Source organism: Botryllus schlosseri, chromosome 1 (genome assembly GCF_051294905.1).
Source record: "Botryllus schlosseri isolate E-star chromosome 1, Bs_hap1, whole genome shotgun sequence".
Lineage (NCBI taxonomy): Eukaryota > Metazoa > Chordata > Ascidiacea > Stolidobranchia > Styelidae > Botryllus > Botryllus schlosseri.
Genome location: NC_137236.1, coordinates 25,345,020 through 25,362,130, shown reverse-complemented (window position 1 = coordinate 25,362,130; position 17,111 = coordinate 25,345,020). Strand labels below are relative to the sequence as shown.

General features: G+C 39.2%; 1 protein-coding gene across 1 annotated transcript in view; it reads left to right on the top strand.

Moving 5' to 3' along the window:
- The window catches only part of LOC145445975 (uncharacterized), a 103,973-nt gene that overhangs the window by 36,431 nt on the left and 50,431 nt on the right, over window positions 1–17,111 (top strand). Inside the window, exons 11-15 of the mRNA XM_080324149.1 lie at window positions 545–678; window positions 1,066–1,156; window positions 2,387–2,517; window positions 9,881–9,971; window positions 10,538–10,683. Of these exons, the coding sequence (XP_080180275.1) occupies window positions 545–678; window positions 1,066–1,156; window positions 2,387–2,517; window positions 9,881–9,971; window positions 10,538–10,683 (593 nt within the window). The remainder of the gene's footprint in view (window positions 1–544; window positions 679–1,065; window positions 1,157–2,386; window positions 2,518–9,880; window positions 9,972–10,537; window positions 10,684–17,111) is intronic.

Sequence of the window (17,111 nt, the reverse complement as noted above, 5' to 3'; positions counted from 1 at the left end):
TTAGAATCTGCGTAACTATAGTGACAACCATAATTCCCGACGTCGACTACCTCTCACCACTTTTGAACCAAAATATGAAGAAATTGTAACAATTAAATAATGCCATACATACCATTGCTGTAACGAACATATCAATATATAAATCCACCTCCCGCTTAGTTCACCTATTATTACCGCTTTACACGAATTTGTGTATCGTTATATAGTATTATAATAAATTTGTATGACTGCAATTTATTTCATTAGAGTTATACCTGATCCAAGCAACTTTTTAACTTTTGCAAATGCACTTTTCCTACAAATTAGCCCTGCAGTAGACTTTACATTTCCGTTATGATTGTTTCCGGCCGTTGAATTTAATATTCATTAATATCACTTATTTATTTGTTCTGTGCGTGTAATGTATATAACAACTTTCCGTCAGAGTCAAGGGTTGGGAGGCGCTTAGTCCCTGGTTTGTTGTTTCCAGGGTAGCGTTGTTGAAATTCATTTATGACAAACTGTAATCAAGCAATTTATATTACAGTATCAATGTTTTTGACAGCGATGGATCGGACGAACCACACAATACGACATTTGACAATGCGACGAAATGCATACGGAAAACCTCAGGCCTTTCACCAGTTTGCATTCTACCACGATACCTAGAACACGACAGGAAGAGACTGTGCAGGGATGGTAAATATGAATAGGTTAAAATAATTCTTTTTTGAAAGCAGCTACAGTAAATATAAACTTGCCAGTGGGGACTTATCGGGCAGCGTCACTTCGCATTGAAAACGGATAATGCGTCAGCGCATTAATTCTACTGATTCTGATTCGTTGGCTAAAGGTAAACGATAAACTAAATTTATGCAGGCCAAGTTGTGAGAGTATACCAGTTAGGGGAACTTGGAACTTCATAAATCATTTATGCAACTACTATCACTTCTGGTACAAGCCTAGTATAAAATGAGTTACCGGGGCTAGCAAATTTTGTCGAATAAACTCGATTATTATTAGTAAATAAATCGTTCCGACAAAAATGCTGAACTAAGAAATTTTTTTAATTGAATATCTCCTCAGGATTGAATTGTTACGAAGGAGAGTTCACATGCCACGATGGATCGGGTTGCCTTGTTGCTACAGGCTTTTGCGACGGATGGAAAGAGTGCAGGTACTGTTGCTCTAGTGATCGTCCATATTAGGTCAATAAATATATATTTTATTCACATGTGGCCGCAAATACATAAGATCAAAACGCACTGTTAGAGATGTAGCACTTGCAAGCTGGTGATTATTATGACGATTCGTTTACGTCGCCACTAAATGCTTGGTCTAACAACGGGCTCTGGGAATTGATTCCTGAGTTACTCATTCCGAGATAAAACTGCAAATAATAACGGGCTCTTCTTACACTTTTAGTGAACGTTTTGCGGTATCATTCGCGACTACCTGTGATAATTTGAGTAAAATAACGCATGTGTGTTGTACTCACCCATTTTCGATTTCTGAATGAAACGTTTTTCAATTGAGAATCGATTTGTTGGTTGCAAACTTAGGATCTCTAAGCAGTGCTTCTACCGCATCACCTTGAGTTTCAGATGCCCTATTGAAATTCAAATTGGAGAGAGAAGAAAAGAATAATCAGTACGAATTTCGAAATGATTAGTCTCAGTCGGACAGAACAGGCCCCACAAATGAATAATTATCAACTCACTGGATTGCGGGAGTCTTACGAGACAAGACATCAATCAGACCATATTTCTAAGTTCGATCGAGCCGCTGTAGCGATTATAATAGGTTATCCTGCGATGTCATAGAGTGTCACGAGAGTTTGAGAATTCATCAAAACAATTTGTAATATTGTTGATTTACATATTAAAACACCAGTACCCAGTGGCACATTATTAATGATCGCTTTTCCATTGAATTCAGGGCTGGGAAGTACTGCTCTAATTTTATGAAATGCAGTCAAACGATTACATCCATAAAATTCAAACAGTTCAAAATTTCTCCATGTCAGATTAGACGCTAATAAACAGTTGAATACCATTTCACCTTGTCTTCGAAACTTGCCTAGTGATCATAATACTAGCCAAATTATATTTACAACTTACATTCGTTTTATCGGGGTTAATGTACAGTTGAACAGAATACGCAAATCGCTATATGCTTAGTTATGCAAGTACTCATATGATATCGCCATTTTATTTCTATAAGGTGCGCAGGCCGGGAATAGAATCCAAGGCGTAACGATCAATAAGCTATCTAGTTGGTCACGTCTCCCGTCTGAAACATGACCCAAATGGCCTCCCATAATATTTTCGCTTCACTGAATGCATGCAGCCGATTCGATGACCCCTAGATGAAGATTGTAAATGGAATCCTTCCCGGTATTTTTCAGAGACGGATCCGACGAGATATATGTTTCGTATGAGGACAATCGTACATTATGCAGAAGAGCAACACACAAATCTAAGCTTTGCAATCTCCCGCTGGAGCTGGAACCAGTACGGGAATCTTTATGTAACAACGGTAAGCATGGAAGGTGCATTTATAGATTGCACTGGTCTACAAATTTCGAATAAAATTTTGCGCCAAAAATTTTAATGATTGATTTAGGCTAATTTAAGGTTGCTGAATCCGATTCTGTGCTCAGAATTTCTCAATCACGTCAAATTTTTTCCGTATGAATTTTTACCACTTTCGTAAATTAATCAAATTTCGGCTTTCGTTAGTGACATCACGGTTAGCATACACCAGCAACAGATCAAATATTGTTAATAAAATCATCTAACATGAAACCTGGGTTGTTGTAGTACAGAATGAGTGAGTTTTGATGAACTTGAATCCAGTGATTCTCTATCTTCGTTCAATCAGAACATCTTTTCGACCCATACAATTACACTGATCTACAAATTTCCAAATAAATTAGCACTAAAAATTTTAATGATTGATTCAGACTAATAGTAGGTTGCTGAATCCGATTCTGCGCCGATCGCGTCAATTTGTTGCGGTATGTATTTTTTTCATTTCCATAAATTAATCAAATTTCCGCTTTCGTTAGTGACATTACGGTGAGCGTACAGCTGCAACAAATCAAATATTGTCATTGAAATCATCTCTAATGATGAAAGCTGGGTTGTTGTAGAACAGAATAACTGAGTTTTCGGTGAACTTGAATCGAGTGGTTCTCTATCTTCTTTCGATCAGGACCTATTTTCGACCAATAAATTTATACCTGGATGCAACTAATTTTAGTCGGTAGCAGTTATCATCTTTATATACCACTCTTTGTTTAAAGATTGCGGTTGGGAGCTCCGTACCTAATTTAGTTCCCTACGTTATCTTTCTTTATACTAATGTCCTGCAGACTTAATCGGTCAATGCATTTTGTGATATCACACTGCTCTTTCGTAAAACGTAAAAGTTTGCAAACAACAAACATTTTATTGTTGGTATTTATGTAGAAGAGAATTGTTCACTCCGATATATGACCTAAATATGTGGCCCTTTAATCTTATTTTGAAACATTAGAAGAAACGGATAGCTGCTTTTCCAAAGAAAAAAGGGCTTATCATGATAACTGGAATTTATCATCATTAATATACGCCTGCACTTATCATGCTAATTCTTCTCCAGTTTTCATATGCCGTTATATTTTATCGGAATTGAGGACAGCTGTTTCCGAACGCTTTATTTCTTTTGGTTTATTGCCATGGTATGAAGGAATTCTTTTGCATTGTCTATTATAGAAAACCAGATTAATGGAGACTACTATATAAGAGCTCAACACGAAACCTGAAGTGCGTGTTACTTCATAATAGAAATAAATATGCGTCGGTTCTAGGACAGTCGATCTGTCTCGACCAGAGATGGTCAGTAACGAAGTACTTCTACTTTTTGGAAGTACTCAAGTAGTTTTCCTCTATTTCTGATACTTACTCAGGTAGATCTGTTTCTCTCTACTTCTACTTCTACTTCGTAATCATTTTTGATCTACTTACTTATTTTTCGCTAGTGTCAGTTTGTCGAGTAGAAGTATTTTCTTCCCCAATAACAAAGATAGCCCGAGGAATTTCGCGGTTGTTTTCATGGAGTACTAACCTTTAATATTCATAAAAGTCAAGTATTGCCCATAACTTTTGTTGCGCTTCGCGCAAAGTAGTTATGGAGTGACAAATATGTTTCCTCGAAAGTATCAATGAATATAATTTGGGTATCAGATTGCGTGGTTCCACTGACACCGCATTGTCACCCATATCAAATATTTCATTACAGTAAATATGGCCCATCATTACGTTTGAAACTACCGTTTCGCAATCTACCAATTACTTATCATATCGTAATCTAGCAGCCCATGACGTGTCCTACTAATCTGGAGAATCAGGCTTTTTTTTAACGTTACACCTGTTTTAGCAGACTACCTTTGAAGCTTTACGGACAAAAGACATGAATTATATTTTCACTTTTCTGAACTGGTATTTGTATTTCTCTTTCAATTCCCAGTATCATAATTTGAGTTCTTATGGGTTTCAGTTCTTTTGTCTGGAGAACATAAGTATAAGTATGAAAGCAAGTGTGGTAATGCCTTTAATTTCCCGGAATAAAGCTACACATGGCATTTTTACGATCCACCATAATTTTTATTAACATTTACAAGTCGCACAAAATGCTTACACCGCATCCAATACAACTTATCTATATTGCTCTTAGACTAAACTACGTGCCTTATAATATGGGGGAGGGCACCATACGATGACATTTTTTAAACGGGTTGTTCGAGTAAACAGAGGATTAATATCGCATTTCCATATCAATACAATCATTTTCATCCCATGATGCGAACGAATGCTTATGCTGTCCAAAATTGGATACCTCCTGGTATGCATCAATATGAATCAAGCTCTGCACCTTTCGCATTACTCAATTAGCAGCTTTTGACAGTTCATGGGAATGAATTACAATTGTTTTCATAACTATACTTACTTACTTGAGCAGATTTAAAGTCAGTCAAATCTACTTCTACTTCAAGTGGTTTTAGGTTACCTATGAAAAAAGTACTTCTACTCGTACTTGAGTAGATTTTTGTCGCTACTTCTACTTCTACTTGAGTAAATTTCTTGCCTACTTTGGCCACCTCTGGTCTCGACATAGGACAGCTAGTGGCCTACACCAAATACCACGTGTTCTATGGTAGCAGAGAGCCAGAGATGAGCATTGGTTGATTTCTACTGATGTTTCATATGGTTTCGAGGCTTTTTCCTAGTGTTTTGCAGGATTAAACGCCAGTTCTAAATACAAACAGATTACATTGTTGGTGGTTTCTGATTTGCCGTAATATTTTACTATTAACTAGAGTTGGTCGAAGGGATCGTCGTTGCTACTCAAATAGCACAAGTAACGGCTTACACTTCTACTCAATTACAAGTAAAAGTAATAATTTCCAAGACATCTGAAAACTATTTCAAGTGGAATACGAAATTAAAGGTCTGAGGAAGTCAGTAAGTATCAAAGTATATTTGGTCGGTGAGAGGATGGCCCCATACAGTCAACAGTTAGTCAGAGGTGGCTATATACGAAATCGCAAGATGTATCGTTGTAGCTAAGGCAAAATGACTATGATGACAACACCCGTGGGTAACATCTTTGAAAATATATTCAGTTACCATGATTCAGAGGCTATTTCACGCGTTTCTTGTGACAATTTAACTCATGAAACTGGTGAAATATTTTCCTGAACCACTATCTACTTTACAAAAACCTAATTGCAAGTGTAATTAGTTCATCCAGAATACTGTTCAGGTAGATGTTGAAGTAGTTGTAAAACATTACCACTTCAGTAAGTACTGCAAGTAGCTCAAATCGACTTGATTACTTCGAAAAAGTAGAAATATTCAACATATATAATATCTCAACAACGTGATATGATAGCGCAAAAATAACGCCAGACTCGTATTCAGCGCCCCCAAATTAGGTATGACTGACCCAAAGAAGTTCTTGCGCAAAAAATGTGTAGACCAGTGTTGTTAGTGCATGATATATAAATTTCGAAATTCGAACAAACAGCAACCTAAACGTATCGGTATTTGTTTTAGAAGAATGACCAATAATATGGGGAATATACTTAGAGTCTGATTTGAAATACAAATTCATTCAAGTATCTACTGCACTGATATACAATCAAAGTTTAAAACACCCGCAGTATATCGGGTTATTTCCAGAAGTGGACAAGTTTTCCAGGCTTGAAACTCAACAGGAAACCGAAAAGTAACAAAGTGAACTTCTACTCAATTATGAGTAGAAGTTGCGATTCTTCAGACATCCAAAGAACTACTTTAAGTGGAGACAGAAAATAGTGATTCCATCAGTACCGAAGTAAATGTTTTAGGAATTAGATTCGGTAGACGAATGCCATACGTATTGCGGTTACTCGGAGGTGGCCACATTCGAAATTCAAGGGTGAATATCCCTGGTCAATGTCCGATGGAACTACTGTTAGCTGCAATTTTCGTGGTTCAATTCATCAGTTGCCACGACAAAACTTGCTATTTCTACGAGTTGTCACATCAATTCCACATTTTACAAATTGTAATTAAGTAGAAGTGGTAGTATAGTGTAAAACCATACCCACCCACAAGTTTTACTAGTAGGCACAACCTAACTGAGTACCTCCAAAACAGAATTATATACCTAGTTACTGACCAGCTATAATTATATCTCTTCGATGAGGCTTATGTAGAAAAAAGCACTCACTGCGATTTATTTCGTGGCATATCGTATTGGGCAAGACCAGCCAGCTGACTAATCTTGCCTAGCTAAGATTTCATTCCAGCTGAGAGGCCTGAACGAAACATTATGACTTCGAAATTGACAGAATATCTAAGGATGTTCAAATATGTTGTCGAACCTTTAATCTCAATCCTAACCCTAACCCAACTACAGCCTCACTTCTCCATTTGAACCGACACGTTCCAGAGTCGCATGGAATGTTCCTTCTAATTTTTTATGAGTCACTCACCCCCTCACTGCGAGGTCCCTTTGACAACAGTGTCTAATGCAGAGGTCGGGAAACTTTTTGTCCGAAGAGCCATATTGGCCCTATTTTTCCATAGCAACTCCAAAAGAGCCATACATCCTACTCAACTGTTACGTCACAATTGAAAATTCGAGACATCATGGTAGCACTAATTCGAACTCACTACATGGGATTTGTCGTGTGCGCCACATTTTCTCTGTAAAAACTGGTATTTATTCTTCGAACATAAAGCTCGAAACAAGAGGTAAGGCACAGACGGGCCAAGCCTCAACATTGATAACGCAAGTCATCGTTAATAGCTTGTAATTTATTATAAATGATAGTAATTGAATGTAACTGTCACAGTGATTCCGAAAATCTGAATACTGATCGATTTCTCAATTCTTGAAGCATTATGCGGTAACGTTGAGCAACACGAATACATACATTTTATCGCCGGTACTACAGATTGTAATTGTGAATGTCACATCCGCGGCAGTTCATTTTGCGCCCTAGATCAGTAAGGCAATGTGCATTGTGCATTTGAAAACTGCGTTATGATATGGGCGTCGTCATGTCTGCTATTATGCTCTTTGATTAATCAACGTATTGCACAATCCAAGATTTCTAATCGGGTACATAGAATTCGCGAGTGATATTGGTCGCCGGCGCGACAGTAACTTAAATTCAAGGATTTTGGAAAGAGGGGATCTGAGCCCCTAAACCCGAAGACGGCATTGTCTTCACCTCTCAAAGACATGTATATACTGCCACGAGAATAATTATTCTGGCCGTGATGAAAGTTTACTTACAAGTCGCTGCAATATTGATCAATTCAGTTCAATATAAATAGTTAGAAAAGAGCCATATCTTATACACAAAAGAGCCATAGGTTCACGACCAATGGTCTAATGACTAAAATAAGGTCATCACTGCGGCTTTTTGTGCGCGTCAAACATCATCATCACTGCGCGCGCGCGCATCTTGGAGAGAACATTGGTCGCAGGTACTATCGTTCTATCGTACTATCGTACTATGGCTATTGATTAGCTTGTTCTTCTGAACAAGTTAGATATATATGTATGAATTGCATTTTTAATATTTATTACTTTTAATAATACGCAACAAAGTTGTGAAGTTATTTACAAAGTTCTATTACACATGCTAATTGGAACTAAAAAGTATCGCAAAGGAATAGCTCCCTCTCGGACTATAAAGCAGGACCATCGGATAATCATAAATGACACTGGGCAACAATTTTGAACGAACAATTTGTTGACTTTGATTTTGCACTTGATTTAGGCTAATTTTGGCGTGTTGATTCCAAAAATGCGGCTGGTTTTCTTCTATCACGTCAAGTTTTTGTGCTACGACATATGCTCAAAATATGCAAATTTTCACGAATTTAGCCATATTACTTTTCCATACCATATAGGAAGCCATACTTTTATGATATAATAAGTTATATAGCCAAGGGCTCAATTTTATTAAAAAAAAAACGGTACTGGTATCGATTCAAGCCGATGCTTTCACCCATTTTGGTAAGAGGATGCAATTTTCCGAGGATATTCCAGACACAAAGTTGATGCAAACTGCAGGATATTGCAAGAAAAATAAACATTACATTTACTATCAGCTATAGGTCCAATGCCCCATTCAGCTTATCCAGTTTAATTTGAAGCTAATCTACGCTAGATAATTTGGATCAAGATGACTATCTTAGAGATAGGCAGGCTTAATGATGAAGATTTCTAAATCGAAGATGATTCATAACGTAGAGTAGCCCATCAACTCAAGTTGAATGATCTTACATAGGCTTCGAGACTTGAAACAGAAATATTCGGAACTTTTAGCATCCGCGCGAATTGAGAAAAGAATACCTGTTGAGAGAGAGAAGATATCGCTCTTTCGATCATAAGAAACGGTATTTTCATCATGAGGCTACTTTCTGTATAGCTTTAAGTATTGCCATGATACTGGCATTGACATGATACTGATCCCATGGGTTGCTGAAGGAGTTTGGAATCCAGATTTACAACTCAAATGAATGGCAAATGTCTATTGATAACTCTAAAAGGATCCCGATAAAGTGCGCCATTCTCTTAGGTGCAGTAACAATTGCACACTCAGTTAGTCTTCGTGAATAATAGAGAACCGTTGAATTGTTGCAATATCACAAGAACGATTGGATCATATCTGTCAGCTTTAAAATATTGTGTTTCTTAGTGGCCAGACAATAAGGATGCACATGTAACCGTGTTACACATGTGCCACTTCCATATGTTAATGTCAGACAGAAGACATTAAAAAAGCTGAAATATCGAAATACTTTCCTTGCAAATCTTGCCATAGTCAGCGATGGGCATTGAGAAAGTGTACCATGATATTTGAAGATGTTTGTGGTAAGATACAAGAGTAGATTGGAGCTGACATATGTCTGCTAACTATTTCTTCACTATCAAACGAGACAACCCCCAGAATTATGAGTTATTAGCGTAAATTTGGAACCCGACACTCGCAGTTTACTTGTCCTACAGAAGCAAGATCAGTATGAAGTACCAAAATAAAGCAGTGCAAATGGTTATTTGAAGTCTACTGATTTACTTTCGGCTGCATGTGGTTTTTAAAACGTTTTATAAAATAAACACAAAATATTAAAAGTAATACTTATATGTGGGTTATGAGACAATGGGGTGGGTGAGTAGCCCCAAACTTGACGGGATAGAGAAAAACGGAAGTCATTTTGGATTATAGCGCCCAAAAGTTAGTCGTATTAATCAATTGTCTGATCAAAGTCAACAAAAATAATGTTGACCAGTGTAATCCGTTAATTTCAAATAATGAATGAATATTAATTTTCTCGTTCATATCTCTCCACAGAAATGAATTGTTTGGAAACGGAGTTCGAATGCCTCGATGGATCAAAATGTCATCTAGCAACAGATTTTTGCAACGGAATTGCAGACTGCAGGTACTAACGACATAATCGTACATCCTTAAAATCGATTTAAAATTCACCTGGTTTCGTCATCGATTCCACCAATTCTTTACTCCAGCAATAGAACCAGCATGTGCGAAGTAAAGAAGTCACATATGAAACACCATTAATGATATATTGGATGTTACAAATTCTGCATCAATAGTTATTTTTCATATATCGCGACATGCTGTCAACGTGAAGGTAGTCTGATTTATAAGCTGATAAAAAATCGGAGCTGCAAGGATTAGGAAAATTATGAGATATTTTCTACCTTTATATGAATATCATAAACACTATCACCACATTGGCTTGTCATGGGGGCTTCGGGGGTCGAGTGACAATGCTTGCTGTGTAATGATATATTGAATGCGTTGACCGGATATGTTATCACGATGATTGTAATTTATGATAGATTCGATATGTTTGTCGATGGTTTCCACGGATTCCGGGCGATTATGAATTTCCAAAACAAGTCTGCATAGCGTATATCTGTACGGAGAAAAATCCCTTGTCTACATATTGACCAAACGGTGTTGAATCAAAATAAATATTTTAAGCGATGGGAGCGACGAAATACCGGCATCCTCAGATTTGGAATCGGATTATGGAGCGTGCTCTGGTAGTTATTCTGAATACCATGGCGTTGGACGATGCAAATTTCCAAAGCAATACATCTGTGACGGGGCACCGATATGTAGTGAAGGTGATATCGTTATCTATATAAGCTGTATGAATAAACGCAGAAGTCTTCCCGAGACGTCATACCGAACGATTCGGGTGAATCGCCAATAAAACCGTACCGTTGGTCAGCTTCTGATGAGAGGTTGGTGAGATGTCTTGCTTAAAACAACATTAATAAAACGATCGGAACATAATTGGCAGTATTAAGCCAATCAACACTGCCTGTTCAGGTGCTCAGAGATAGTGAAAATATTTAGTATTGAAAGATACCTCTGTTTACCTAGTTAATCGAAGCATGAGTGATTATAGGATTCACCGTTGCGACAGAATGAGAAATGAACTTCAAAGGTGTTTCAAAATTACTGTGACCTCAACGTCAACCAAAATTCAAGCATTGGTCGAGACCAATACCATCGTGGCATTCGAATGACTATTACGAAGTTACGATGAATATTGAAAGAAAGACACGAGAATGTCAATTTTACGTCATGTTTCCCGCCTGTCGCTACACCCGTTTCTAAGCTAGATTATTGGTTACACGATAATCATAGCAGCCTAAATATCAATTCACGATGGCTGACCAATGATGATGTGCTAGAGCAGTGGTTCCCAACCTTTTTATCCTAATTCCCCACTTCCGATTTATTCCGAGACTTCATTCCGCACCTAAAATCTCTATATCCACATCTACCCTTTAAAGTGCTACATCCAATAACATTTTGCAAGATTTTGCTTAGTGTTAAGATCCACGCAATTGATCAGCACACAATAAAATTAACGCATCGGTGAACTAGTAACCGTAAACGCACCTCCGTAAACAAATGTATCTACCCTGGCGCATAGCCAACAGAAAAATAGGAGGGGTGTGGAAATTTTACAAATATTGCGGGGTAGCATCAATAAATGCCGAATAATACATGGGTCAGATAAACTTACTCATGTTGACGAACTCATGCGTGCGATATATATATAAGCCGCTGTAAACTACACTTTCGCACAATACTCAAATAACTTGAAATAACATAAATATGTAATTTCATCTGTAACGAGTCCGGATGTGCTATCAATTAGCGAGTCCACGATCTCCCTTGAATATATGTTCACCGTTCAGCAATATGAGCTCTTATTACAATGAATCAGAATTTTTCTATCACTACGTTTCATGACCGATGATGGTGTACAAATGAATAAAAGCAATTCTGGAGATCGTCTGTCGCTATCCAGGCGATACTCTCTAATTGGAGGCACTGATAATATGAATCGCTGAATCGCAAATTAGCTATGAAATATTCGGTCGGCATTTCAAAACGACAATTAATAAAGGAGAATATTACTGTGAAGATTTTTTCAAAATGGAGTCTATTCTGTTATGTTCTCGATCTTGTCTGAACAATAACTCAATACGACGAGGTTGCAATACGAAATCAGTATATTATACAGAAGAATAACTTCAAGACAGGCGACACGATCCAGAGTTCAGTTAAACGAAAAACCAGTAGAAAACAGAACACAGGGTATAAATACGAACCACGACACACGGAAATAATAATTGGCGGTAATTACTAATCCTAGAAATTAAAGAACAAACGATACCAACGTAAAATGCACCAACATAACAGTCCTCCCCTGTAAGTTGAAAGTACAAGGACGCGGTTTACGTTGGCCGATAGAAATCAGTTTGTGTCCTAATTCTAAGCGGATAACGTCTGGCCGACGATCGGGCATGACTAGCTGCAGGACGTTGTGTCCTATTCCTGACCAGAGATGGGCGGATTCCAGATTTTGGGAATCCGTATCCGTCCTGATCCGAGAGTCAAATAGGATTTCGGAGTCCGACAGTTGAGCAACAAAATTAGGATCCGAAAAAATCCTGCTATTGCTTTAGTGCTATTTCACATTAAATATAGCCTGCAAAACAGATATGAACATTATAATCAACAAATTAGTATCAAGTAATACCTTACAAGGGTTTATTTATATCACATTTCGAATCAATAATGTTAGGTACCGGTACGGTATATATCTTGAATATAAATGCGAGTAGTATAGGAACTAGGCAGGGGAAATGAGCTAAAAAGACTGTGAGAACAGAGAAAGCAATATTAGTTGCTTTACGGAGAGGGTAAACATAGTAACCCAGGCTAGAGCAGAGCAGCAATGAATAGGAAATATATATAATATTATATAATCAATCAGCATGCCATGATGATGTGCACAATCAATCAGAGAGTACCGGTGGTACTTCAGTTCTAGTGTGTTTCCGAAATCATAAACATGACCAATTGACCGTGCCAGCATATATTCATACATTACTACACCACACAATCATTCCAAATGACATCAGAAATCAGAACCACCAGTTACCTCTGCAACAACACCGACACCTCGCTTTTCTGTCATCCTGACAACCGATATCAAGTACCCTAATGGCTGATGAACAGGAAGGATAAGAATCAATATCTGAGGAACAACTGAATTCGAAAACAAAACACTTCTGCAGCTCGCTTGCTGGAGCCTGCCTTCGTCCTCATCTCACCCAGCAGCAGTAATCTCATCACTGCAGAAATATTACTTATGTTGCTTACGCATTTCAACGACGTGACCGGTATCAGCGGTTTCAACGTTGTCATTTATTGTCGGAACCAGCCTGGGCTTGATCCATAGCAATGAATGCATTTAACTATGGAAATAATATCGAAGCAGCTTTTTTCATTGAATATAAGATATCTTGAACCTTTATCACCCAATATTTGTTATGAATATCGAATCCTGTTTAAATCCGGCTCATATGGCAGTGTCAGAATCCGGCTCCGATCCGGCCACAGTAAAATTCATCAAAATCCTGCTCCGGCTCCGGCTCCTGAACCGGACTGTGGCCATCTCTGTTCCTGACCAATGGTTGCTCAACTTGTGGTTGCTGAGGTTGAACAATTTCCTGTGCGGCTGTATTATTGCCAGCTGAAATCAAGCGTGGTTGGAGTTGGTTCTTATGCCTTCTCCAATACCCATAATCAGTTTTTACAATGTACACAACACGCCCCAGTATTTCCGTCACCACGCCAGCAACCCACTTTGGTCCGCTTCGGTAACTGCGAGCGTAAACCGAGGAACCAATCTCGAAATGAGTGACTGATTGTACTGATTGTACAGGCGTAACGGGTTTCGATTTGTCGAAGGGCGAGCACAACTTAACAAATTGCGCGGCTGTCGACCATGTAAAATCTCGGCAGGCGTTTTCCAATCTATGCCCGGGTGCGGTGCACATCGGTACGTAGCGAGAAGTGTTTGGAGCGCGAAGTTGAGATCTTTTCCCCCGTCGCAATTTTTTATTAATCCAGCTTCTAAAGTCTGGACGAAACGCTCCGCTTCCCCGTTCGAGGCAGGGTGAAAAGACGGTGATACGATATGGCTGATTGCCAAATTAGAGCAAAACGTATCGAATTCATTCGATGTGAATTGCGGCCCGCCATCCGTGAAAATTGTTATGGGCAAGCCTTCGATAGAGAAGACTTCCCTCAAAACATTGACCACACACAAGGTTGTGGTAGAACCGACATTCATTACTTTAACGAAAGGATATTTCGAATGCGCATCGACGATGACAAGAAACATTTTATTGTTCATTGGACCTGCGAAATCCGAGTGAATTCGTTCAAAGCTTTCAGAAGTTTTTGGCCATTCGCGATACGGACGATCAGGCGCTTTCATTACCTTACGTCAAGCGTCGCAACTCTTAACGAAATTTTTAATGTCGCGATTAATGGAATGCCATGCGATGTAACGTCGAGCCATCTGCTTCATTTTCGCGATACTCCAATGTCCTTCGTGCAACAATGATAAGACTCGCGAGCGAAGTGACTGCGGAATTACTACGCGCTGAAAACCATCAATATTGAGCATGACTAAGTCTTCGTGCAGAGAAAGCGAATATTTGTGAGTAGAAAACCAAGAAAAATCATCAATATGGGTCTTTGAATTCCAATTACCACGAGTGACAGATAATTTTACTAGTTTCATGGTTTTGTCCTTCAGCGTCGCGTCGCGAATTTCATTGCGAGTTAACGGTAAGCCATCGAATGCCATGTTAATAGCGTGAACGATCTCCGCGTTTTCACGAATTTCCAGTTCGTCAAACTCAGGGTCTGGACCAATGTTCCCTCTAATTTTTCACGAGTCTGCGCAAACAAGTCAACTCACTGCGCAGGCCCATGAACAACAGTGCGTAACCAGGCCCCCCATATGATGATAAACCGAACTTCTGGGGGCTTCGCCCTCCAGACCCCCCTCGGCTCCTACGTTTTGGGCCGCAACTTATCCTCTACATTCGGTGCCTCTATAGTGGGTGCATAGCCTAGACGCGCGAAAAGTGAAAAATTTATATATTTCATGATTGAATCGGTCAATGATCTGGAATTGCATATATATTGCTATCAATATTTATCCTCTCTATGCTCACATAAACAGATTTACCGGTAGAACTGATCGAGAGAGGTGTGTTCGAAAAGGTAGGACCCCTAAATATTATTAAAACAACTTCGGGCGTAACCGTTGGTATATTGACTTCGGTACATGATGCTATTTCGTGTCCTCCTATCTGCTGTGTCAGAAGATATTGAAATCGCTTAAACGTACTAAACTAAGACGTACACGGTTTCAAATTGTCATTTCTTCTTTGAAAAAGTTGCAAAAAATACTCCATGATTCATATTTATTCACGAAATATTTTGGTTCCCCTTTGAGATCGGGTACCCCAATTGGGGTGTTTGGGGTGCGGTAGTTACGGTCCTGCGCGTAACCCAGACGTGCGTGTATCCATTCGAGTCACATGATTCATTGATATAATCAAAGTACAGCATTTACACTTAGTTTTATTGCATGACACCAGATAATCACATTATAAGTGATAACGGAGAACTACGCTCGAAACAAGATGTGGTCTCGACTTGAAGTTAAGCCATTGAGGGCACTTTTTTTCAGAAAGCCACCGCGTTTCGGACTTTCGGCTTCAGCTGAAATATTTTCGGGATATGCAGCATAACACACGTGCGACTCTGTGGTGTCGCAAAGGGTTAAGGAGCATTCACCCGCAATGGCGATAAACCTCGACAAAATGGATATCGCACGTGTGTTGTGGTGCACATTTTGAGGGCGATTTGGCTTCAGTTCGAGTGCGGTGACTTTCCGAAGAAAATGTATGCTATTCTTTTCCATATTTTGCTTCTCGACATATTTTGCAGATCGGACCTCTCTCACTCGAAAAAGAAAAATTTTCACCTAATTTTACAGTTGTTTCTTCCGTTTTCACATGCTCCGACAACCATTTTTATGTTAAACGAATCGCATTTCTTTGTTAATTTGGCTTGCACATTATCCTATCTCACCATACGTGATCAGATTCGCCTGATGGAGGTGATGACTTCGAAAATTCACGGCATGTAATTGTACAGTAAATCTTACGGCAATGTTCATGGCACGCGGAAAAGACTATTCGTTAGTTTCTCGCAGATTAACTTCGAGCTAGCCCATTGTTATTTATAACTTAGTTAAACCATGTTCTTTCGCCATTTCCAGAAAAGATTGCGCTATTGAAATGAAATCAGTATCGCTCGCGCGTACGAGACAATACTAAAAGAAAAATCTCGTTCGCGAAGCGCACGTGACTGCAGATTCTCATATTCTCACGGAGCGCAATATCTACCTTTGCGGGAAGCACTTGTACCTCGGCTTCAGACTTCAGCGATAGCACTATTTTCCCCTGGCTATGTTCCCTCTAATTTTTCACGAGTCTGCGCGCCTGCGCGGTCCCTTGGACAACAGTGCGCAACGACTGAAATAAATCATCACCTCGGATGTTTTGTCCGCAGCCTAGATTTTCTGTGCGCAGAGACTGTTTCAGCACTGCGCATTTGCGCACGTGCGCAGCTTAGAGGGAACATTGGTCTGGACCCTTTGGTAGGCGAGATAAACCGTCGGCGTTTCCGTGCTGATTAGTCGGTTTATAGCGAATGTCATATTCGAAAGTCATGAGCGTTAGTGCCCATCGCTGTAAGCGTTGCGCTGTAATCACGGGAATTTTCTTGTCTGGCGAGAAAATAGCTAAAAGCGGTTTGTGGTCCGTCACGAGCGTAAATTTTTTACCATGCAAGAATTGACGAAAATTAGTGACTCCGTAAATGATTGACAGAGCTTCCTTCTCTATTTGAGAGTAGGATTTTTACGAATCGGAAAGCGTTTTCGATGAGTGCGCGATCGGTCTCTGTTCGCCATTGTGCTCGAGTGAGAGTACAGCGCCGATTCCGAATTGAGAAGCATCCGTGACAAAATGAGCTGTTTGTGTACATCATAATGAGCTAACTGCGTAGCGTCGATTACGTCGTTTTTGAGAATGCGAAAAGCTGCGTCACAGTCCGTATTCCAAATGAATTCCGCGTCTTTTTGAAGAAGACGGTA